This window comes from Lepisma saccharinum, chromosome 24 (genome assembly GCF_977018435.1).
Source record: "Lepisma saccharinum chromosome 24, izLepSacc3.1, whole genome shotgun sequence".
Taxonomy (NCBI): domain Eukaryota; kingdom Metazoa; phylum Arthropoda; class Insecta; order Zygentoma; family Lepismatidae; genus Lepisma; species Lepisma saccharinum.
Window position 1 is genome coordinate 44,102,572 of NC_139252.1, and position 26,995 is coordinate 44,129,566.

Below are 26,995 nucleotides of genomic sequence, written 5' to 3' on the forward strand. Positions count from 1 at the left end.
TTTGCACTGGAAGGCCTTAAGATCAGTGATCGGTTAGTTCGTATGAACTTTCCAGCCTAATTATTGCCTATTTTTGTGGGAGCAGGTTTATTATCCATTTTGCCTTGACTCATCTCACTCAACAGGTCGCTAGGTGCCGTGGCTTGTCGCGAGTTGATAGCTTCCTAGAGATGAGGCCTTGCTCGAAAAGGTTTATTATCCAGGTACATCGATGTGCCAAATAACATCACTATTTTTGCATACTTTTATATTGCTTTTTCTTTGTAACAAAAAATTCACCTGCAGAACATTTCTGTTTATAAAAAATAATATGAAGAATTTACTTGTACGCATCCAGAAAGTGAGTTTCCCTATTTTTTTTTAAAAAAAAAACCAACACAGTTTCAGGAAACCATTTATTGGCAACAGGTACAGCAAAGGTTCAGCTATTTTTCAACATAGCAATCACCAGAATTGAGACACTTGTCGTATCGTGGTATCAACTTTAGGATCCCACTGTCGTAGAACTCTGCCGCCTGTGAATGTAACCAGCGTGTGACAGACGTCTTCAGCTCTTCGTCGTTGCCAAAACGCTCACCGGAGGACAGGAATTTCTTGAGGTGCAAGAAAACGTGAAAATCGCTGGTAGCCAGATCAGGACTGTAAGGTGGATGATCAAACAACTCCCAGCCAAATTTCGTCAAAACAGCGGCTGTGCGCCGAGCCGTATGTGGACGAGCATTGTCATGGAGGAGCACAACACCAGCAGTAAGCATGCCACGCCTCTTGTTTTGAATGGCACGTCGCAATTTCCTTAGTGTTTCACAGTAATGGTCGGCGTTCACCGTTTCACCTCTGGGGAGGAAGTCAATGAGCAAAATGCCCTTCCTGTCCCAAAACACGGTGCACATCACTTTCTGTACCGACAGCGTCTGTTTGAATTTCTTCTTGACCGGAGATCCACTATGCCGCCAATGCATTGACTGCTGCTTGGTTTCCGGGGTGAAGTGCGAAATCCACGTCTCATCGCCCGTGACGATCCTGTTGAGGAAATCATCGCCGTCATCATGGTACCGTTGCAGGAATGTCAGTGCTGCTCCTGAACGTTTCATTTTGTGTTCGGGTGTCAGGTTTTTCGGCACCCGCCTGGCACACAATTTTTTGAACAGCAGGCGCTGCGTGACAATCTCATGCAACACGGATCGCGATATATGCGGAAAAAGGCTACTCAACTCCGTAATCGTGGAGCGACGGTTCTCTACGATGCGCTGCCGCACCAGCTCAAACATCATCAGTGATGAGGGACGGACGCCCACTGCGCTCTTCACCATGGACACTTTGACGACCTTCCGAAAACTGCCGACACCAGCGACGCACCATCTGCTTACTCATAATGTTCGGCCCATAGACCTCACAGAGCTGACGATGAATGTCAATTGGCGCAATGCTTTGTGCATTCAGGAACTTTATCACCGACCGAACCTCGCATGCGGCGGGAGAAGGAATACGAGCTTCCATTTCGGACCACTGCTGCCTCGCTACTGGCATGCGGCGGGAGAAGGAATACGAGCTTCCACTTCGGACCACTGCTGCCTCGCTACTGGCGCCGGGCGGGATCTGTCCGCCTGGCATATGATTGATACGTCTTAGCTCTGCTGCGCATGCGCAATTTACACGGCTTGTTTACTTTCACGGGGGAAAAATAGGGAAACTTAGTTTCTGGATGCGCCTCGTATTTCCACACAAACCTTGAACCAGTAAGGTTCACTTCGTTTTCAAAAGTTGTGCTAAGTTGAAATTAGTTTCTGTGCGCAGCATAGGCACATTTTGAGGAAGGATTGGAAACCGTGTTAAAACGTGAACAAAACTTTATAGCGCCACCATCGGGAACCATGTTAACTGAAGATTAAATATACCATCTTGCGAAAAGATTTGAAAGACACTTGTTAAAATGAGAACACAGTTTAATTTCCGTGAGGCGCCAACACTGGAAACCAAATTAACCACAGTTTAAGCACCCCATGTAGAGAAAGATTGTAAAGTTGTGTGATAAAAGCGAGAACTAATGCATGCTTTCTTCTGTCTCCAGTATTTTTTGCCAACTGCAGTGTGATGTTACTGAAATCTTTTGATAACTGTAACGTCAGCTCGTACACATTTGAAAATAAAATCAGATTTAAGTCAGCTTCCAGGTATCACTATTCAAGGATAAATTAGAAGAGTAAAGACGTACAACAAAGCTGCCAAAACTTTTTATGTTCTTGAAAATTTACAATGTAGATTACAGTTGGTTACTCGTAGATTAAGAAAACTATACGCACGGCTATGAAAAATAGGTGGCTGGGCAGAATTGCGCTGGTGCCACATGTGGGAAAAGCAAAGCGAGAGCGGGACAAAAGTTGCTGGTTCCCGCGCACTGTGTGGCAACGTCAACCGGGCTGCGTTGCCAAGTTCGAGCGTCAGACTGACCTCTCTCCGGGGCATATTTGTGTCATACCACAGTGGCACTGTCAGTTTGTATCACATAGATTACAAAGACAAACTCTACAACCTCCGAACACACGGGGTTGTGCTCCGACGTGGCAACAGCGCGAACGTCTACCACCCGCCTAATTTCATGGCCATGCATTTAGATATAATATGTACTGTTTTTTACTTTGTTACCGATGTTGGCACCAATGCTTAAAGTGGAAATTTGTTGTTGTTGGGGACGTGCCTATGGTGGCATTCTGACAAACTTTCGCGTTCCCTTATTCAAGCACTGCTTAGCGCTTCAAGCAGTCTTGTTCATATTTTGAACATGAAATTCTCCGAAAGGAGTACATTGTATGCACAGGTTTCCAACGTTTTTCTGAAAGATTTTTCTTCAGTTCTTTCGTAACGCTTGAAATGCAAAGTTATCAGTTTTAGGGCAAGCTATTTTTAGTGCACGTGCATAGGAACAAAATATTGGAAGAATGAACCCGTCCATACAATAGTTTGTTTGTTTATTTTATGAGGTAAGCCAACTGCTAGATCATTTACGCGGATTTTGGCACTTCTATGAACATTGCGTAAGAAATATGCAAAGAATCAAAGCTGGAGCACAACGTCCGTTGGATGAAATGGATTATGTCCTTTCGAGAGCGTATGATGCAAGAAAGTGTCACGGTCAAGTGGCAGTGATGGATAAACAGTGTTTCCAAACTTGATGATTAAAAAAGAGCTAAACTTTGTTTACAATTGAGATAAGCTGTAACAGAGGATTCTGGATAAAAAGCACAATGAGCGAGGAAGCGGTAAAGCTGTCACGAGTATTTAAATTATAATCACACTGAGACACGCCTTGTGGATTTTAAAAGGAACGACAAGATTAACTTTCCCGCGTGTAAGCGCATCGTATGGCATGGTTATTGGTGGGTTGCGTACATATTTTTTTTTGCTGTTAATGTAGCGATATTTGATTTTTTGTTATTTGGCGGCGCTTTTGTCACTTTTGGATAATCTCGACAGTGAGGATGAGTGATGGTATGGTCAAATTTATGGACACTCAACGAAGAACACTCGCCCTCAAGCCGGGATCCAAAACCGAGAGTCTGGCGTCGTGGCACGCTGTGCTAACCACTCCGTCACTGATGTCGGTTCACGCGATATTCAAATACAGTTGGAAATGTGGTAATGTGATCTGTATTCAAAGAAATAGATTTACCCTTTCAGAGCTATAATAATCTTAGGAGCATTCGTAACTTTTAGAATCTAGTACGAGTGTAAAATGACCAGGTTGGCAACTGTGTGCATTAAAAAAAGCGAATGTGGAGATGGAGGAATGTCAAAGAAGGGAGATTCCACCGCGGTTACGTTATCCGAAGCAACCCGCCGCCACTGTTGTTACGTCAGAATGAGACTTCGAGCGAGAATCGTCGCAGAAGATATTCGTGAAGATGAAGTGTGCCGGAGTCTGGACGAGTCCGGCATTTCCATTTATAGGATCCAGCTTGGACGAACAACAGGTTGCTTGTTTTGCTTACGTCATAGCCTCGGGGTGCTGGAGAATGTGGGCCAGCGTGATCGGTGGTCACTGGGAGCAAGCCCGGCCCAGTCACGATCGCATTATGCAGCGTGCGTACACGTTTTTTTTATGCGAATTAACGTCCTTGTGTACCAATGTATGCAAGTATAGCGATTGCTGGAATGCCCAGTAACCTTCAATTTGAACGTTAATAACATGATAACTGTAAGAGATGCTCACAATCAGGTTTATTTGCATTGTAAAGCCTCACCGACTGACACATTTTTAAAACCTTTACCGGACGTTAAAATTATTTTCCAATCGTCCAAACCGATGAAGTGTTTCACGGATAAACTATAGCGATCGAGCTTAAATATGCTCTCATGTTTTCCATTGTGGCAAAAACCTAACGCAAAGTGGTTCGGATCCAAATTTAAACTGTAGGCTCAGTTCCGATTATACTATTTGAGTATAAAATGGACTTAAGTGGAACTTTAAGAAATATTATCGATCCTATTACATTTCGTTATTTGTGGAATCTTGAACTTCCTTTGTCTCTGTATGTCCTTTATTTCTTTCCACCCTCTCTCGTGTTGGGAATGTAAGATGCACTCGTCCACATGAGAGATTTCGTGCATGGAAACTAACCGGTAGCGGAACTGTGTTTTACATGGGAATTTGGGAACTAGGGCCGTTTTTTTTTCGGAATTGGCCCAATTGTGTTCGAAGTCCTCAAATAACATCTTCCAATATATTTACATGTCACTGTGTGTATAAATTGCGACCTGTATTCATGAAGTACTATTTTTTTTCCAGAAATTTATGTAACATGTAAAACTAGCATAGCGGAAATGTTCGACGTTCGCGGTGTTCTTGACCGAATATGGGCGAAATTGTGTAAAATTCGCAGTCAATACTAAGCCTCCTCGATGGCGAAGTGGTAACGTCAGCGCCTTGTAGTCAATAGCACAGTGGTTCGGATCTCACTTTGAACTGTAAGTCCAGTCCTGATTAGCTTTTCTGTGCATAAAGTGGACTTAAGACAACAATCAATTCGAGGTCAATACTAACAGTTACGAGATAATATAAATATGCATTATTTTGCGATTTAATGTGAATAAAAATGTTAGCATGCAATTTTATTAATTTATAAGCAACATCGAGCACTAGTTAACATTTTTCGGCGTTATCGGGATTACGAAAGATAGTCCTTTATGTGTAGGGCATAAAAAAATATGCTGATGGTTTGTTATATTCCCTTGTATAACATGAAAATAACGAATTCGTCAGCACCGCAAAATCTGTATCAAATTAAGATTGCTTTTTGTAATAAATGCATTGATGAGTGCAACTTGGCAAAATTCGGGGGGCAGTAACCCCATGCCTGGCTACGCCACTGTAGGGATCCTTAAGTTTGATTCACTGAGAGGACATATTTTAGTAATAAGTAAATTATAGCTTCATTGTTGAGGAGCCTGTGTGTAACGTAAAACACACTGGATGTGTGTATTTAAAGTTAACTGTGGTTCGTATAAAGAGTGACGTAGCAGTGAGCAATAGCCACAAAGCGGGATGTCCTTGTGTTGAATATTTGAGGTTTCGTCAACTTACCGAGGACCAAGAACAAACAGCAATGACGTCATGCAAGGTCTTGTGCAGTGATGTTACGTTGGATCTGACTCAGAAGTCAAGCTTAGAGCTTTTGCTTTGTTGGTTTCTGGTTAGCCCCAGATGTTCGCGTAAAATTGGACTGGACGGCGAGAGAGTAGCGGTTTCCTGGATATGCTATTCTGCGGCGGTGGCTTGTGAAAGTTACCCAACCATTACCTGCCGTTGGTTTTGTCCCCTTTGACTGCGAAGCGAGCCTAGAGGGCGTGACGAGGGAATTGGAAAGAGTGAAACGGGGGTGTAGGGACAGTGCGTAAATGCTCAACGACATTATAAATATGTACCAGACGGCCTTGAGTCTTGAATTCAGTAATGACTAGGGGCCGGATTTTTGCCTAATATTTTTTTTTCTTCGTATGTGACCAAGCAAAAATGAGAGTCGAATTACAATGTTACGAACTCTGTAAATGAATTTCATATTACATATTTTTCACATTTGGAGGTTTTTCAATATTTTTTCGTTGATAGATGCATCTACTTTGTACATTAAAAAATGATAGGAATAAATTCATGCCTGATTACTGACGTTCGAGAAAGGTTAGGTCGGATGCCTGTCTTTCCCTCAACAAACAAGGTAAAACTGGTAACCAAATGCATTTTTATCCCAAATACGAATTTTACATTTACTAGTGAGGGTTATAATAAATCTGTCCACTTCTTGGAAATTATTCTTACTCCTTCCACCACCATACTATTTCTCTGGTTGAAATCACCCAGTAGTATATCAGAATAAACTTTAGTGGGGGAGGGCTACAGAAGCATGCTCTGTATAATTGTGTATGGGCTTCGACCCTCTGTACCCACTCGAGAAAGTGAAAAGATTTTGCCAGTGATCAGAACGCTACATTTTAAAAGTAGCTTCGCTACAACTACAGCTACTCATCCTAAAATGTAGCTTCGCTACAGTACAACTACATTTACCAAAAAGTAGCTCGCTACGCTACTCCTGTTCACTACTCGCTACTTTTGCGCTACTTCTGTATTAATAACTTAAACAACTACATGGCTATTCAAAAGAAGCCCTAGTATGATAGTTTTACTTACTGAAAAATAGATTCTGTTATTTATTACCATGATTCCCTTCATTCTATAATTTTTATAGCAGTGTTACTTCAGTTAATACATATTTTTAATAAAGTGTTTGAGAATAAAATACCTTTGTAAGTGGCATATCAATTCAAAAAACTATTTCTTACATGTATCCGTGATGTTCTTATTGTCATTTGAAAAAATATTTATGTGACAGACTTCTTTTTAAAATTAATTGGAAGAATATCACATGTATCGAAATTCACTAGAACATGTTGCACAAAATGGGAATAAGATAAACATGTGATATTTAGTGGGGGATGGCGGATATTTGCTCGAACCTTGAGGATAGCTGAGAGATGCTTCTAATGGTATAAATGAGAAACAGTTGGAACAATGCTTTACGTAAGTTTTTCTGTTGGAAATGCTTCCCCGAAGACACAGTGGAAATTGTAATTGTCACCTTGTATTCAAAGGGCCCCAGGTTCGATACCCGGCGGAGGGCATATGGTGGATCGTATCAGTCTTGATCAGCTGATTTGTGCATAAAGTGGACTCAAAACAAACGCTAGGAAAGACTCCTATAGATCGACCACAAGGAAAAAAACCTTGGACGAAAAGTCCCCACGCAGCTTTCCCTTCTTCCCTTCAACACGGGCCATAAGGAAGCATGATCCTCTCTCCCCCTCCCCTCCTCACCAGAGTACGGTGCACAGGAGTCGCGGGTCTGCGCAGGTTGTTTTGCTTGTGGTTCCACTATAGTTGGGAACATGGGATCCTCCTGCTCCTCCATTCCCCATTCTCAAAATTAGCCAAAAGTGGCAGAAAAGGGCCATAGATAAGAAAATAACTAAATAAATAATGCATCCTCATTGCCATGATTAGAAAAAGTTACAGAAAAGGGACGCAAAAGTAGGAAAAATACATAAATTTGAAAACTGTGTATTTTAACAAAACAAATGTCATTTCTGCAGGAAAGTCAATAACTTGTACATTCTTTTTACAATATGATAAAAATATATTGAGGAAACTGATGTGTAAACCCGAGTGTTCTAAACATATTGTAATTTTGAAATTTGCAAACAATCATTATGACCAAAATAATTGTAATTCCAGAAACACTATCGTTCTTGTAACAATAATTTCTTGCCAGTGTGATCCTATACACTGACAATGATCAATGCTGTTAACGAACTGAATCATTGATTTCTGGCACTTTTGCTTTGTCAGATTAGTAGAAAATGGATCGCCCGTTTTTGCACTGTAAGTTGTGCTTTACACAGTGATTATCGATATTTTGCTGTGTGTTACGCCATCGATATCCACAGGGTTTGTTCCAGGGGTGGCATAAACGGGGCATTTTTTCCTGGCGGTGTAGCAAATGAGGCATGATTCTCCCCAAAATAGCGATGCAGCTAAAATAAATGGCTATTAGCCGGAATATATTCATGTATGCCAGTTACTTATCTGGATATTAGAATTATTCAGATGCTAATGAAATAAATTATGCAGATATTTATAATCTGTGATATAAATATATTTATAATCTAGATTATCTGTATTTGCATGTAATGGACTTTGTCTTTTTGAGTCTCTTGCAAAAGTAAGCAATATTGTCATTTATTTTTGACGCCGTTGCCACATTCAAAAATTACCTCAAAATGCTGAGAAAAAATGTAGCTACAACTACAGGAATTTTGTAGCTTCGCTACCGCTACAACTACAATTTAAAAAATGTTATACCGCTACAAATTTTGTAGCTAGCTACAGTAGCGACACTACAAGTAGCACGCTACTTCCGACCACTGGATTTTGCATGCTTTATGAAGAATATGATGTTTATTACCGTTTTCAGTTATTTTTAGCTTGGGGAAATGTGTTATTTTCAAGTAAAGTACATCTTTTACGAATGCTCCATGCAAGTGAATATAGCACCCAACATGACATTCCACAACAGCAGCCTACCGATTCATAAATGTATTATAAAATAAAGTAAATCAAACACGAAAGACTGAAAATGTATGAAAACAAAATAGGAGTGAAATTATCGTTAGGAGTGTTAGGTTTATTGCTGTTTATAATTTTACATCATTAGGTTAGGACTTTTAGATTTGGTGGCAATTTTTGACGGTTTTGTTCAGTTAAGAGTGCCAAGTTTGATGGTGTGATCTTTTGCACGTGTTCTTTAACTATTTAAATATCCATACAACTGGTTTTTACTAATTAAAACAAGTCAAAATCCGAGATGGCAAGTTTTTACTTATACAAACCGTATTTTGGGAACAAATATCTCAGTTACTTATGTTTTCAGCATGCTGGAACCAATTTTATATTATGCAAAACATCAAAATCTTTCGACTGAAAAAACTTGAACATAATTCTCAAGAGAGGTGGGGGTTATGTGGGTCAACAGCCCCTTTTGTATGTATAGAGAGAGAGATATATATATGTAAGGAAAAACTCCAGGGATGATAATTTCTTCCATTGCAGACGTCCTCCACCACAACCACCACCACGATGAGTGCAGCCAACAGGAAGCTGTATGGGAAAGACTTGAGCGAATATGATGAGATGGATGTGGATCAACTCTTGGCCCAGCTCTCTCAAGAGGAGCTGGACATGTTGGCGAAGGAGGTGGACCCTGACGTAAGTACCTCATTTTCTTCATTACACATATCAATAGTCAATACCAGACATTTGATGGAATGTTATGCATGAGAAATTTCTGCTGGAAGTGTCAGCTAATTTTTCCTTGAAATCTGCAAAGTATCTTTTTGGATTGGCTGATTTAGTGTCATGTTTGTAGTCATGAGCAAATTTCAATTCTTAGGGATTTATATGCTAAAATTCCAATATCATTTTTTGTCTTGTCTGCCCAAAAGGAATATAGGCATTTCAGGGTGTGTTATAAGAATTCCGCAATAACCATTTTCTACCAACTGTACAGTTAGCTGCAAACATAACTGGGCAAATTGTCCATCATTATTTTTCTTTTTTCTTTCAATCTATCTATTTTTGGGTAATGGAATTGTACTTGAGCTGGAAAAGAAGTTGTCCCATACTTATTAGTGCTTCTTGTCTCAATTGTTTGACCCCACATTGCGGAAAACACTGAATGAACATGGTGGTGGACAGTTTGCCTGATGTTATCTTTGCTCTTGGCTCTACCATTAGGCTAACTACAATGGGGTATGAGAGTAAGTGAAAGAGGCAGGGAAATGAAAGGAAATGTTCATGGTCAATGCTAAAGGTAACATTCCAGCATTTATCTGGAGTGATTGAGGAAAGAACATGGAAGCACTCTGTGTGAGCTTAACCTTGATCTTTGGAATGTGAAAAGTATAATAGGAATTTTTCAGATATGAATATCAGAAGTAGAAAAAGTAAATGGAAATGTGGTCTGACTGGTAATTTTTCCTGTTCAGGAATTTATGTACCATTTGAAAATTAGGAAAATCATCTACTAAGTACAAAAAGCACATGGAGACTACAGAAGCACATTCTGTAAAGCTTGTTTCACCATCTTTTCATAGAAGTTATCTGGTGGTTGTCTATTTCTGTGTTCCCATGTAATGGTACAATACCTTGCTTCGAGAAGGAGCAACATCATGTAATTCCTATTGCTTGCCATGTGTGAGAAAATTCAGTGGTTATACCAAACTGCAACAAAGGCATATTTGGAATGCTTAACGCCTCAAGAGAGTCAAAGGTAGCCAGTGCTGTATTTTCAGGAATAGTGATAATGCACCCAAAAAATATTATTTCAATCAATCAGAAGCACTATAGATAGTTCTTAATTGGTAATGTGACCATCAAAGGTGGATGTAGTAATTGAGTACACACATATGTGTTATTCAAAAACATGGCAATATAAACAAACTTTTTGTTGCTACATATCGTCTTGTCTATTATAAGATGCATTTGAAATGTTTGCACAATCACAGCACATATTTACTTTTAACAGTGTTCATATTGTCAAGGTGCAAGAATGTATGGCAGTTTCCCAACTGTCCAACACAAGGAATCTAATGTTGTAGTGGTCTGTTTTCTTTTTCATTAATATCTGCTGCTGTGATTTATGAACAATAAAGGAACTTGCCTGTAAATGCTATTTGGGGAATACCTTTTTAAATAGCTGAGAAAATTGGTTGAAAGTGTTAGTTATCATCAGAATGGTGGGTTAAGTGGGCCTTTTTTTGTAGTACTTCGAAGCTGCATGTCATTCCAGCACCTTTTCTCATACTTGAGAATAAACGGTAACAATTGTTAGTATTGATCAAATGTATATGTATGAATGTAACATGGTCAGTGGTGTGTGCAAGGGGGGTTACTGGGTTTAACCCCCCCCCCCCTTGAGCTTGATATGAAAAATACTGTGAAAGAAAATTAAACATTTCCTAATTTATCACAAAGATCTGCGACAATACTACTATTACTACTACTACTAAAAAGGTAAAAAAGGTAAAGTATTCCCCTGTGCATAGCACCACGCCATGAAGGCGTATAGGGGGTGTGGGGTACTAATAATAATAATAATAACAATTTGAATTATTATTCCCATGCAGCACGGAGAAAAGCACAGCTTTCCAAACACACAAGTCTTTAGTAGTGAATGCCTTGAAAATAAACACGAAGTATTGAAAATAAAATATGAGGGCAAGTATGTTTTGTATGTCAGTTGCAACAATGTTCAATGAACATGTATTTTTTTTTCTGCGAACAATGAGAATTAACTAAAGAAAATTCTGAGCCCAGGAGCCACTTTATGCGGGAACAAGCACTGAAAAATTCTAACCAATTCCGGGAATCGAACCTGGATCTACCGCATGGTTGTCAGATGCCCTACTGACTAGACCACTGCGACTTTTTGGATGAGTTCCATACTTTGATTATTTCAATTTATTTTTATATATTGTTTTTATGGATTTTCTTCACACTTAAAATATATCACGTATCATATACAAATAACCGTTGACTGAACAATTATTTTGTAACAAAGAAACTAAGAAAAAAAAAGTGCTCCTAGAATTTGTTAAAAATCGAATACTAGAAAGTAATTTTGTTCTATTGCTTTCATAAATATATTTATGTAGATCTCTACTACTTAATAGTAGTAGTTGTAATAGTAGTAACAGCAGCTGCATTAGTAGTATTATTAGTAGTAATTAAACTAATTAGTTAATTATAAGAATTAATTATTAGTATTATTAATTTATTAAAATATAATAAAACAATGGTAATGTGAATTTGGAGAAACTATTACAATAATCCCCCCCCCTTTTTTTGATGAACTCCTGTATACGCTACTGAACATGGAATATAATGCAATTTTTAGTAGCTCTTTTGTTTGGCTTTTAATCACTGTAGTTTGTCACCAGCAAACTGACCTATGAAGAGTATTAAAAACTTTCGGTGGAGAAAAGCACTGGGGTTAAGCATAATTTAATGTTACCACTGTTTTGAAAGTTTATTATTTGCTATTGAATTGTTTATTGTTTGGTTGTCTTCTTACGTGTTGTTACTCTGACAGGACTCACTGCTGCCACCATCACAGAGGACTAGCTACACCTGTGACAAATCATCGACAGGGCCTCTGGACCGGAAGAAGCTGATTGAGCACATCAACAAACAGGCCATGGAGACTCCTGACAAACCGGAAGCCAAGCCTTATGTTGCAGGAGTTGTAAGAGGAAAGAAGGTGAGTGTTAACGCTGTGTGCATCTTGTAGGTTTCTACACTGACCCAAAATTAACCTTCTTTCTTCCCAATTCTTCTTCTCTAGCCTTGAACTATCATTGTGTGCACATCTTCATCATCCTCTCGGCCTTCCTTTCCCCTCTTAATATTCACTATAGTTTCTCATTTGGCAAAATTCAGCATTTCCTATTAGCCTTTTCAAGCATTGTAACTGATATTTGACTAATAGTGCACATTACTTGTCGCTTGCACTTACACTTCAAATTTATGGGAGTTAGTGCCGTGCTGAGGGGGAAGTTGCCCCTCCATTTTTTGCTACTTTTGCCTCTGCCCTATGCTAAACATTATCGACCAAGGAAAAGTAAACGCCTCAAGTTTTGTCACCTCCCCCCTCCCTAGTTTAGGAACCCAATCACCACCACTGGAGTTATTGCACACAATTAAGAATTATTCTTTCCTTTTTTATATCCATGGCACAAAGAAAGATGGAATTCAATACTTCCAATAAATTACAATGATTCTGTGTCACTTGCGAAAAGTATATTTTTATTTAAATACCAATTTCAGTGACTCGCTGCAACCATCACAAAGTTTAAGTCCACTATATCCTGAGGTAGGCTTCCAGACTGGAAAGCCTTGATTACAATGCAACATCTATGTAAGCAGATGATACTTCTCTGGGCCTTCTATCCTTGGTCCCCCAATGACTTCCTCAGTTCCAGTATTTTATCTTAGCTAACTGTTCAACACTTTCTGATCTGAATGGGAAACTTAATTTTAAATTACTTTTGAACCAGTGGTGACTCAGCCCTGGTTTTTAGTACTCTAGTGTTAATGCATGATTTTTCCCATTGCAGTGGATTCCACCAGAGTGTCCGAAGCAGAAAGCGGCTGACGAGCAGATCGCCATTGACCTGGGAGATGAGTATGAAACTGCCCTGAGCTCTGCCACACAGGAGGAGATCATTGACTTGGCGGGTAATTCATCCATAATCTTCTTTTGTCTTTTTTTGAATATCCTGTGTTAATATATGAGGTGGGGCTAGAAAAAAAAACGGATTGATGTTCCTGTCGACAAACGGCAAGCGCATCAAGGATAAGCGGTGCGTGGGTGTATAACGTGATATCTTGACTACCGACTGCGTGATTGTGCAGGGTGCACGGCGCTCAGTTCTTCTGTAGTTTGTGGACGAAGTGAATCGTACATCTGTGCTCCGTCGGAAAAGAAATTAAGTGTGAAAGTGAACTGCGTATCAATGTGAAGTTTCTTTTCAAACTCAGAAAATCCGCCACAGAAACTTACGGTTTGTTGAAGGAAGTGTACGGAGATGTGTGTTTATCACGCACTCAAGTATTTGAGTGGTTTCAAAAGTTTAGAGAGGGACGAGAAGTGATTGCGAACGACAAGCGTCCTGGATGGTCTTGCACATCAAAAATTGAATCAAATGTTGCAAATGTCGGTGAATTGATTCGAATTGTGTACCCGAAGGTCAAACTGTCAACCAATAATATTTCATTACGATGCTGACAACCTTTCGTGGGCGAGTAAGATGAAGACGACGACCTGATTTGTGGAAAAGCAAGTCATGGATTCTTCATCAGGGCAATGCTTCTGTCCACACGGCATTGTCAGTCAAGGCTTTATTGGCCAAGTATGGGATCCCAGTGTTAGAACATCCACCCTATTCACCAGATCTCACTCCGTGCAACTTTTTTATTATTATTATTATTGAAAGGAACCAGATTTAAGACCGTAGAATGTGTGAAAACAAAAGCGACTGAGGTCATGAACATGGTTTCGGAAAATGATTTCCAACAATGGAAGATTCGTATGGAATGGTGTATCGATAGTGCAGGGGAGTATTTTGAAGGGGATAATGTTCATATTGTACAAAATAACCAATAAAAGATTTTGTAGCACACCTCGTATGTGTCTCGAGACAATGCAGACATATGTATATACTAAAAGTGGTAATTGTTAAGCTTGTAATGATTTCTAACATAAACTACCTCAAATAAAGTACATAGAGTGAAAGCTTTTCAATATCTGTAGTGTATGGATAAACCACTTTTAGATCTTGAGATATTAGTCTTTGAGAATGACACTTGTATTCTTGTGTACCCTTCTACTAATGGTGCACTTTCCTCTCCCACAGCCATCCTTGGCTTCCACTCTATGATGAACCAGGACCAGTACCACGCCTCCTTGCTGAACAAGGGCCAGCCAGTGGGGTTGGGCTGGGATGGCATTACCAAGTCCTCCCAGCTGAAGGTGTTTCCCATGGAGCCACCCAACATGACAGACCCCGAGGAGTCCATCAGGAGAGTGAAGGACGACGATTCAGACTTGATTGATCTCAACTGGAACAACATCAAGGTGGGTTTTCAGGCAGAGAATATTAACACTAGGAATTACCTTAGTGAATGTTTTGGTTGGGAGAAAACACACTGAAAGCTCCGGAAATGTTTTTTTGAAAACATTTCAAGCGGAAAACAGTGTAAGAAATGTAAAGTGGTTACATTGCAGCATGTTACAAATGAGGTATGTAGAAGGACTGGACAGCCAGTTTACATCATGTAAAGGTTATAAAAGTTGCTGTGCACATTGCAGAAGGAAAGTGCATGTGTATTATCAAATACAGTACATTTACCTTGAATGAAATAGCAACTCATACAAGCAGTGTTTCTGTTCATGCTCTTTCCTAACATTGCACTTTGTTAAAAACAGTGGGCCAGTTTCAGGCACTGACATTCAACTGTAATGTGCCTGTTTTTTCACTAGGATAAAGTAGATATCTACAAAAAAGAAATTATTTACTTGTACTAAAACACTCAAGAGAGTTGAAACAATTCATAATAGAATTAGTAAACCATGTACAACCGTGGACTTTTCTTGTAGTGACTCTTTCTTTTCACTGTTTTTAAAGAATATTATGACAAATGAAATGTAATACCATCATGGACTGGTTGAGCCAATCACACTTTGTGCAGAATCAGTGGTTTTACTGCATGTTGTAATCTTGCCCCCTCATGCATTCACCTGATACAGACTATACCGCGTTTCCCTGGAGTGTGACACACTTTAATTTTTAGAGACCATTCGCCAAACTTTATTGACATGCCTTGTATTATGCTGTCACAATTGTTTCATATTTATCTACAACAATTATTAAAATATTGTGCATAACCCTTGAGACATGGTTCCCATCAAAAGAAAGTTATGAAGATACAAACTGTTAACAATTTGAGCAGCTTGAGAGTAAAAGTTGGTAACTCACAGAAAGATGGAGCTGTGAAAAATGCAAATGAAAGTTTGTCCACTGCTATGAGGCTTATGGTTTGTTTACAAATATGTTTTTAGCATGTAGTGACCTTTGTTCACAATGTTACACTCCTGTTCACTTAATGGCACACTTTCATGGGGTTGAACAGTTGAAGGATGTACCTCTTTATTAGAACAGCTGGATCCAATGTTAATTCGATTTGAAACTAATTGTGGGCTAACAAGTTTTACTTCCATGTTGTTCAGTTTTGTAGTATTTTTTTTTTTATTAAAGTGGAATGTATTTTCCGCAGAATATCTCAGAAGAGAGATTCATGGCATTATTTGAGGCCTTGACGATCAACACTCACCTGGAGACATTATGCCTGGCAAACACTGGCCTCTCGGACCGAACAGCTCTGAAGCTGGTAGAGGCGTTGGAGAGGAACAGCACACTCCGTGTTCTCAAGTGAGTGAACTTCAAATTCTATATTTTAGTCTTTGCAAGCGAAATTGGCTGGTGCTAGTGTATTTATTACTTGGAAGTGGGATAGGAACGATAAGAAATTTTTACTATGTGATCAGGTATGACATGATTTGTTACTATTGATCAGGTCTAAGCCTAATGGTCCCAACATAGCAAAGTGCTATAAAATTTCCCAATATTTTCTTCATTTTAAGTTTTATCATCCTGGTCTCCTTTAAAATGTGATATCGAGATGGCACTGTATTTTTGTTTTCCAAAATATCTTATTTCAGTTTAACAGTTCAAATAATGCTTTTGATTTTAAAATATTGTATTACTTAATATATTGATGTAGTTATTTTCCTTTCATTGCAGCATAGAAACAAATTTTGTGAGTCCTCCTGTCATAGTGAAGTTCATAAGGTCCCTGCTTGCAACGAAGTCAATTGAAGAATTCAGGGCATCCAATCAGGTATGAATTTTGTTCCAGAAAATAGGAAAAGGGATGTGTTTCTGCATATCCGTGTACAGTACATGTTTTTCAGCGTAAATCAGTTCTCGTACCTAAAGTGTACCAATCTTCTTTATTATATAGGTATGAGTTTATCGGGTACTATTTTTCCATTATTGGAAGGACTCTTCTGCATCCTACCTTATTTTGTTATGATTGATTCATAGAAAAGAAGGAGTTTATGTGCTAACATATCTAGGTAAGAAAGTCTTAAATTGTTCACTTCCATGGTTTTCCCCCTTGTATTTTGTTCATGTGTTTTGTGGAGACCGAAGAGACATACAATGTATTTTAATTCGCCAAGGAAGGCATTTTAACCACTGCTAAATGACCACATTCCTAAATGATGTACCTAACCTACACAAAATAACAGTTTTTCCTTGTAGAGTCTGAATGTTATCCATGATCGGTGTATGTTAACAAATGCCTGTAAGATAGGGCTTATTTTATGCTTGTAAAATAGGGCTTATCTTATCAATTCTCATCAATGGTGATGCTTGAATATTGTAACAGTTGTTCTAAGTTATTGATTAATAATGGTGTAGAACTATTGCATTACTTTATGTTTTTTAAATTATATGCATCAATTTACCAGAGTTTTGCTTTAAAATACTCAAGAATTACATCAGAATATTTAAATGTGTCATGTATTCCCTAAAATTCAGTTTTGCATACAATACTAGTGCACAAGAGAATGGAAACTTCAAATTTTGCATAATTTTCGAGATAATTTAGTCTTCACAAGAGTGTCATGTGGTATTTTTATGGACCCTGCCAAAGACCAAAACTCCGGAAATGTATCAATTGGTATTGGTAGATAAATTCCAACATATAGTTTCCAAAACCGTCAATAATGCATTAGTGTCAACTCAGTCGAACTGTAAGATTTTGTTGTAGGAAAAATAACTGTTCTGAGTACAGGCAACAGATCAGTCAGTACTGTATTGGCTACACTCCTCCCCTCTCTGTACCAAACTTTTTAACTGTCTCACTGTAAGGATTGAGTTTTGCATATACGTGGACACTTTCCATATTCCAATTCACAATGTGATTGTTAATCTTCGTATCCAGGCCTGATGAAGAATTCAGTGTTCTTCCCAAATGTCAATGTTGTTGTTGCTCTGTGCTTACATTGCAGTATCCTCTTTTTTCATCCAATGTTTCACTCTTCATAGGGGATCCACAAAGTCCAGTAAGCGTTGAAAGAATCATGGATAAAAATGGGTATGATAAAAGTATGTTAAAAGTAAGGAATCCTGCTACCAGGCTGTACTAACTATTCTTGCATTTAACTGTCTTATTCTACCATTTTTATCCATGACGCTTTAAAAGCCTTGACGGCACTTCTTGGATCTCTCAAAGATTGTGGCGAAGATCATAAGATAATGCAAATAAGCACATTAGATAGTTTTGATTGATTATTGTATAACTTGATGAAAAAGTGAGATACTTTTGAAATGGTGCTCCAATCTTATACCAGTAATTACTGTTTTTCATAGTTTAATTTATGCTGATAGATGCAGTTTCCTGTAAGAAATAAATAAACACATTCATTCGTGCTTACTTGACTTAATTAATTTTTGTTATTACAAATAATAAGTGTTTTGATTCTTTTGTACCTAATTTGCTCAACATTTTTCACATACACCTTTCTCCTCTTCTTTACACAAACTATAGAGGTTTAGCTGTTAAAGAAACAAAGTTCTCATTATTAATGTTATTTGTAAGGTGACTGTGCCCATATGGACTATTTGCAAAGATTTAATTTTTGATCTTTCCTGCAGAGATCGCAAGTTTTGGGCAATAAGATAGAGATGGAGATAACAGGCCTAGTGGAACAGAACCCCACCCTCCTGAGACTTGGACTGCATTTGGAGTACAACGACGCAAGACACAGGATTGCCATGCACCTCCAACGCAACATTGACAGGAGTAAGTATATGCGGAAGCTACAAACAGCATTACACAACACATTCATACATATTGCACAAAACATACAATTTAGTATGTATTTGTTTGTACACAGGACACATACTTATTGATACATTTGATCTCTTTCAAAGAAAGTACCATCTGGTTTGTTATTTTTTAATTTAAAGTTAAGTAAGTTTATATTTGTTTTGGTATTTGTGACATTTTAATCGGCAGGTCTGGAAGTGATTTGCAAGCCAAGAAAGTCGGCAAGTACTTACGACTGTGTATATCTAGCCAATTATACATTAGAAACATGACTTCATAATGCACATTCAATCTACTAGCAATGACATAGTTTGTTTTCGAAAATTTCTCTTTTGGGAAAACTGCAACAATATTCAAAATTCTGTAAAATTACATCTATTAGAATTCTTTCTTGAGGATTCAAGTGAATATTTTGCATGGTTTGCATTCAGTGTTGTCTGTAGTTTGATAGTTTCTTAACATCATAAGCCTATTTTCTATCACAATTATACATGGAAACCATGATAAGATTCACTTGAATGCTCTCTAAATCAATGTAGTTTTTTTGAATTTTGGAATCCATAAGTTTTTCAAAAGTAGACAAATTTTAGAAAATGACTTTGCAGCCTTAAAAAGGCAATGGATTCAAGAAGTGGTAATCCAGAATATATGCAAACAGGGGAGTATTTCCTTATTTTATTCCAGCCATAAGGACATTTTTGAAAAGTTCATAATGCTACTTGCACTGAACATCCTGGATACGATCAACAAAGATGTCAAGTTGTGTTGCTTTGGAGTAATAATATTGAAAGGTAACTGGTAACTTGTTGGCAGTTGGCCTACTTGAAAATGATCTGTTGATCACAAGCCCAGTTTTTAAACATATTTTTCTTTCAGATGTATAATAATGTTAATATTTTTGTTAATTACAAGTAGTTTATCTTAAATATAACATTTCAGCAGAATTCAGCCTGGTGTAGCATTAAAAAAAGGGCAAATATTAAGAAAAGTACATAGATATCATATTTTATCATGGTTGTATATGTAAGAACATGCATTTTTTTTTTTTTACATTATGATGTGTTCTCTTGAAACCAGTAAACATATAATAGGTTTCTGCTATTTGATGAAATCATTGAGAAACGCATCAGCTTTTTCTATTTATTGTTGTTTTAACCAAATTCTGTCAGAAATTTGTCAACTGCAGCTCAATACAATTAACTCGTCATCATCATCATTGCCAAAAATACTCTATATCTTGTACATGTTTAGGAAAGAAGTGAGTAAGGCATGCATCTGTGGACAGAATTTTGGACTGCTAATGGTGCCAATCAAGCACTATATGTCTCTAAAATATCACTTTTCACTTGAGCCACAATGTATCTAAAGATATCTGTTTGGCGGTTACGTGGAGATAGGTAATTAACTCTGATAAACTTACTTTTCACTTTTCCGTGTAAATTTCTTTCGCGGACGAAGCCACCAGACGGGTGGCGAAATCGATCGCGAAAGAAATTTATGTGGAAAAATGAAAAGTAAGTTTATCAGAGTTAATTGAGCCACAATGTTGCCATCTAGTGAAAGTTCTGTGAATGACCCTCAGATAATTTCTTATTCCTTTTTCTCTCCGAACTGTTCCTCTTCAGCTTGATTCAACCACCATAGACACTTGTTTTTTTTTTTGGGGGGGGGCAGGTGTTGCACAGGTTCCTCGCAATATCACAAGATTACAATATATAACTTAAGATGTATATAAGTCCAGAAATAGTTTTCCAACTTTGCCACCTAAGAGGCATCTACCAATGCAGGATAGTGTATGTTCCCTGTTGTATTTTCTACACAAGATTGAAGATCTGGAAATCTTTATTATCTAGTAGAGAAAACACTGACGATACAGTTGAGTTTCAGGTGTGTGTATTACAGTTAGATAGGTAATGCTTCGCATGATATTTCACACCATATGATGTCAGTATCAGAAACATAACATAAAGCACTGGCTTAGTAGCTCAGTTGGTACAGCAATTGCATGCTGTGTCAAAGACTGCATTGATCTTGCTTTTAAATTTCTATGTACACTAGACTCTCGCTAATCCGGCCCTCAATAGTCCTCTCAGTAGTCCAGCCCACACCCGGCCTGAATGAATTATCGTGTTCAACAGCGTTTGCGTGATAAAGCATGCCACTGTCGTGTATCATCATTGCGACAACTAAAAATTCGTGACATGTTTCATAGTGAGTGATACTACCGTATATGTACACACTGAACGACTAAATTTTCTATGTACAGTGTCTTTGGATTTAATAAAGTACATCCTGTATAGTCCCAATGTGTTTAAACTACATAGTAGTACGTAATTTCCGACCCTCTCAATAATCCGGCACTTCCGCGAATCCGGCACCCATATGTGCAAGGAATGGCTGGATTAGCGAGAGTCTAGTGTATTTATAATCATGTTTAACCTTTTACCAGTTCTGAAGAAGGGATCTCAAAATTTGGACAAGCGGAGTGTATGTTGCGACTGTGCCTTTGTTATGTTTTTGAGCCTCACAAGCCGTTTCTCTCTTTTTAGTTTGGTATTAGAATTAGCACTCCAATTTTATTGTAAAATGTTAAATTATTATGTATTTGTATGCACAAAACTATATGCTATTTATAATTTATTTTACCTCCACAGAACGTTTTTTTTAGTTGAACGTGTAGAAGATCCCTGAGGTTCCATTTTACGGGCACTAAGTCTTTTCTGTTTTTAACCCATCCAGAGAGTCAACCATTTAGCATATTTCTAAATGTTTGAACTGTGTTGTATGTTGTTCGTCCTTCGTTTTCGGTCACTGTATGTGTCCACCTCCAGCGTCTTTGTGCCAGTGTCTGTTACACAGCAAACATACAACAGTGCATGGCAGTGAACAGAAGTTTCCATCTTAACAGTAACAGTTGCTACAGTACACTACAACTAACTTGACAGGTGCTGAATGAATTGTGGAAATGTGGGGTGGGTTCCCCTTTTGTAAGGCTGTATTGTCATGTACTGCACTTGGATAATAACTGAAACAAAATGTTCAATGAAGAACATGACTGGTTGAATTGCCTGTTTAATTAACGTAACTAATGAGGCAACAGCAGTGGGTTTTGTGTTGGGAAAACATGTGATTTTCATCCTTTATTTTACAAAACCCGCTAACAGTTTACACTCAATGGTATGATCTTTCACGGTTCCAAGGAAAAGGCTCATTACTTCAAATGGCTGTTATTTAAATTTAGGCCAATTTTTATCCTCTCCTAACCTTCATATGTAAAAATTGATTTAAAGTTTTACTAAGGTCATTCGTTCTTGAATGATAAAAATACACATTATAGTAATTAAATAATTTATTGCAATAGGTAGACCTGTACCTCCAAGTGATACCCTACAGGTGTAGATATGCCCAATGACATCAAAAAATTTTGAAAAACTGGAGGATGGGAACATGAAACTACCAATCGATTGGCATAATATAACAGCTGTAAGCAAAAATTATACATCCTTCATGAATAAAACTATTTTAAAAGAACATCCTCGCTATTACAATGATACCCCACAAGTACAATTACGACCACTAGTTACAGTCAGAATATTCAAAAAACTACCACTTGGCCTAACATCACACTGTGGCAAGTAACATGTCCAGTACTCTGCCTAGGAACTTGCATGGTTTACCTTTCTGGCTGAGTGAATTTAGTCATGAGATACCACCGACAATGTGTAGTACAATGCCTGTGAAGAGAAACTCAATGCAGCAACCAAAATAAGTGCAACAAAAATATTTTTAAGCATATTTCCTGAAAATATTCAACCTTTTCTTCAAAAATTTTTTCATGCTTGGTGGAAGAAGGGTCGTTACTTTGTGCTATTCCTCGGATCATAAAGAGAATTGACTGTATTACAAAAATTCTAACAAAATTAAATACTTTTGCACCAAGTTACAGAATATTTAAGGTATACACTGGAACCTTGATAACTCGAACTTGAGGGGGAAAAGAAGAAATCGAGGTATCAAGGATTTCGACTTACCAAGGTTCGAGTTATTGAGGGCCAAAATCACAGACTTCGAGTTATAGAGATCTAAAGTTTACTGACGCCTATAACGTATGTAGCATCATTTTAAGTTAATACATATACTGTACAGTACAACATAAGTAGAAATAAATTTTATTGAACAAAACTTTAGATGCACTACATACATACGTACAACATTTATTTGGTAAAAGATTTGGTACAGCACTGTATGTACTACATATTGTATAAAATCACTTAAGAACAGGAGACCCTACAATTATGAACATAATTAATTAGATTGTACTTATTGACCTGACATTGTATGAACGCACCCTACACTTTGACTTATTGAGGTCCGTGCGACTGAAATTTCAGAGTTATAGAGGTGATTAGCATTTAACTTAGACTCAGAGGTTTTTCATACTCTACCTTTGAGTTATTGAGCTCTAACACCATCCCATAAACTGCACAAAAATTCCTCTTATCAAGGTTTTATTCGAGTTGTTGAGGTAAAATTAGTATTGAGTGTTATGAACAATTCAAGGGGATTACAAAAAATTCGACTTCTCAAGGAATTCGAGATGTTGAGGTTCGAGTTATCAAGGTTCCACTGTATCAGATTTATCAAACATTTGTGGAGGTGATGTGATCAGCACCATGCTCCAGCTGCCTATTATTCATAATTTTGAACAACTTTTTATTATCCAAGTAAATAAATTTTATTTGCACCTGCCTTGCTCAGCTTGAATTTCCACAATATACATTCTTGGGTAGAAAGGAGTGGTGTTATCATTCTTTATGGATAATTCATTTTCTTCACATGCATAGTGACACTAGTGGTCTTTTTTCTTCATATGCAGCATTGAATTGTTTTGGAATGTTTAGAGTTTTTCCAAGAGGAAAAGCCCAATATTTTACATTGAATAGAGTTCTAATATCTACGTATAATTATTCTAAATAAGGCAAAGAATATGAGTGCATACCACATCGTTTTCTTCTTTTTTTTTAATGAATGGGGATTTCAACAAGTTACTATTCCTTCCAATTCACCCATATTTTTTTAAAGAAATATTATTGATGCACATATATGCATTAAATATAATTATTCAATGCTCCCTGGAAAAGACAGGGAAAATCAAGTGCGTTTTTGTCAAGATTTGTGAATAAATATTTGTTCATTTATTTTGAACACTTTGACACTTTAGTTTGCTTATTAGCATGTTAAGGTATCATAGAATCGAAAAATATTTCAAAATTGTAGGAAATATATACAAGCATGCCACTTCTAAGTGATTTTGTATCTATAATACCTGCCTTCATGGTCCAGCAATCGACAGCAATGTTTTTGAAGAAAAATTCCAGGTTTGAGTCCTTTGTAAAGCATGGTGTATATCCATTCATCAGTTTCATCCAATCATTAGTCATGCTCACATTTGCAATTACCAAAAGTGGCAGAAAAGCAATGTAAAATTGATATTTTAACTTGCAAACAAACCTTTATTTTTCATTTTGTTTTATGAAATTGACAAATTACATTGAACCCAGTGAACAAGATTATTTTCCTATTCTTTAGAAAGCATTTATTTTCTTGTGCTATTTTGAGTTTGCATACTGTGTATATTTTTTGACAAAAGTTCAATTTTTTTTGGTGGTAGGTTAAAGGTAAAGGGAATTGACGATATTTCAAAATTCTTCACTTATTGTGTGTGTTAAGTTTCTGCTCGTGCGTGTCTCCATGACTTTTCAAAAACCTCTGATTTTGAACTACATGGGCATTCTAAAACGTGGAAAGTTAGAGCTTTCACGACTTGACTGCATTCACTGTTGTCTAGAAATTTCTAATAAAAAATAGTCTTAATCCTATAACTGTTATCTAGGCAACAGTGAATGCACTCTACATAACTATTGTCACGAGTGGTCTATTTTTTTACAATTTAAAATGTCAATGTTGCTGAAAGATTTTTTTTCTTTTTTCTCTTCGTGTTTGGCATTGGGAGATTTCATTGAGAAATTTTGTGTGTGAAAAGATGACAGCATTGCCCCTTCAATAGGACATATCACAGTTTCAGAATGGTGTGATTGTGTATACTAGAGTGCTGCAGAGAGAGAGCATTTCGCTCGAGCACCAAATAGTTCGCACGAAATTGAGAGCTTGTTTGTTCGAGTGAATGGTAAACCTAGCAGTATATGCTCGAAGCTCAGTAGTATATGTACAACAGTAATTTGCCTGTGCGGGTGAGCTCGAATTGTGGATTGTGAATTGAAAGTTTTGGTGAAATTGCGACTTAAGTGAACGTAGTCATTATCTCCATGTTAAAATGTAGTTTAGTCTGTTATATGACATATGAAAATGTAATAGATGATCATGGGCTGCGACTGCAAGGATGGATAATTTACATATAATTATTGTGATATTAAAATTATATTCCATTGAAAACGCTCAAGCGTTGGAGACTCGAACAAGTATGACCGAGCGAAAGTGTTTCCATACAGTACTCTAATGTACACAGTCTTTGGCACAGGGAAAAATGAGTGAGAAAGTGATACATGACCATCCCAAAACAATCATTATTGCAGCACTGATACATGCCCACTTACGTGCTTTCTTGAACCTTGTTTCATCGCGATTGCTTAATTTCCCTGCGAATAAGGTTGTTACCAACATTACCTTACATTAACTAAAAAGTCCCAATAAAAAATGTGTGCAGTGCCCAACATACACGGACATAAATTCAATGAACCTTGTGTATTGTCTCTTTTTTTGTCACTCAGAGTATCCTTAAGGTAGCTCCTTCTCTTTCTGTCTTTCTCCTTTCTTGCAATACTTTTAGCTGCAATCTATCTAGTATTTCTTTACTTAACTTGCGTTCCTTTACTTCTTACAGCACAAACATGCACGTCTTGTCTTTGATGGATCTGCTGAGCCTTTTACTTCTAATTTCTTTCTTTCTTTCAGCTCTTACTGTGTGTGAGCGTTGCTTAAGAGTGGGTAGTATAGAAAACAAAACTTACAATAAATGCATAATGTATTCTTAAGTTGATCACTAGTAGAAGGTTTTCTATGTTTTAAAAATTGCAGCACAGTTGAAACAAGCAGCAAAGTGCCCTGTTATTACATTTCTCCGCACTGTGTGGTTATCACCCTTACTTGCCGTCTCCTTGTCTCTCTTTCTTCACTGGTGATGCTGACAAGATGACATAACTACGGCTAAGCTGATATCGATATACAGTCATGGTTGCTCCTGGTTTGTAACGATCCCATTAGCTTTCAGTGGAATTGTTACAACTCAGTAGTGTCCATGACTGGACCAGTATTGGCAAAATACCAGTGATATCAGTATTAGAAAGCACCAGTTGGAATTTTATCACAGAGAAAAGGTAAAGTGTTCCCCTGTGCTTAGCACCACGCCATGAAGGCATATAGGGGGTGTGGGGGTAACGCCCCCACACTTTCTTGATCCGGTCGTGAGTGGGGGTGATGTGATCAGCACCACACCCCTGACTGCCTTTACCCCCCAGGTACCCATGTTATTCGACGCTGGGTGGGCGCCGGGGCCGCTTCCAACGTTAGAAAAGTTCACGGATTTGAACCGGCCGGGGATCGAACCCGGGACCTCTAGCATGGTAGTCAGATGCGTTACCGACTGAGCCACCGCAGATACCATCCAATATTTTTCTAGTCTTTAGGCCTCCTCAATGGCATAGTTGTAACATTGTCACCTTGTAATGAAGGGGTCCCAGGTTCAATACCCAGTGGAGGCACATAGAGGTTTGGATGTGTTGTGTGTTAGTGTATGAAGAAGACAAAACAAACTTCAACAATAAATATCCTGAAAATGTGCAAATTGCATAATTTTAATTAATTTTGGAACATTATTGTAAAGAGTTTGTTCATTTATGAATATTTTAAAGCAAAAATATTGTAAATTGATACGGTATTGATCCAGTGGATAGCTTGTAATTTATCAATATTCTGAACTACACTGCCCTCCAGAAATTAAGCAACAACAAGAAAATGTGAGGTACAAGAGAAAACAGTTGGAGAAAAGAGAAGAAGAGTGGTGGGCACGCTGAAAGAAAGCAACGAATGCGTTAGGGATCATATCCCTTATTAGTGGCAGACAACGGTCACTTTCGTTACAAATAAAATATGTACACCCTCCGGCCTTGTGTTTGTTATTGGATGATCACCATTTGTTGCTTAATTTATGGAGAGCAGTGTACTTTAAATAGTTTCAATTTCCCAGTATCGGTGGAATTGTCAAGAGTATTGACATGGTATCAACTTTTATTTAACATCACATGCATCTAGACAACAGACAAAGTAAACTGCATGAAGGAAGGAATTTTATGCATATGTAAATGCATATTTATGTAAGAAGCTGAAATCAGTTATATTTGTACTATATTTGCACATCAT

The 26,995-nt window shown here is 37.7% G+C and overlaps 1 protein-coding gene across 12 annotated transcripts in view; it reads left to right on the forward strand.

Annotated features, from left to right (window-relative positions):
* Positions 1–26,995, forward strand: part of tmod (tropomodulin) — a 132,994-nt gene that overhangs the window by 83,130 nt on the left and 22,869 nt on the right. For 11 of the 12 annotated variants that reach the window (XR_014440672.1, XR_014440674.1, XR_014440675.1 and 8 more), the window contains exons 2-8: positions 9,155–9,310; positions 12,195–12,362; positions 13,219–13,339; positions 14,518–14,738; positions 15,938–16,092; positions 16,465–16,561; positions 18,385–18,532. Coding sequence is in view for 6 of the 12 variants with exons in the window: in XM_083110852.1 (XP_082966978.1) it covers positions 9,155–9,310; positions 12,195–12,362; positions 13,219–13,339; positions 14,518–14,738; positions 15,938–16,092; positions 16,465–16,561; positions 18,385–18,532 (1,066 nt within the window). In the remaining 6 variants the exon portion in view is untranslated. Of the gene's footprint in view, positions 1–6,167; positions 6,210–9,154; positions 9,311–12,194; positions 12,363–13,218; positions 13,340–14,517; positions 14,739–15,937; positions 16,093–16,464; positions 16,562–18,384; positions 18,533–26,995 lie in introns of those variants that run through there. The other variant, XR_014440673.1, reaches the window with a different exon arrangement.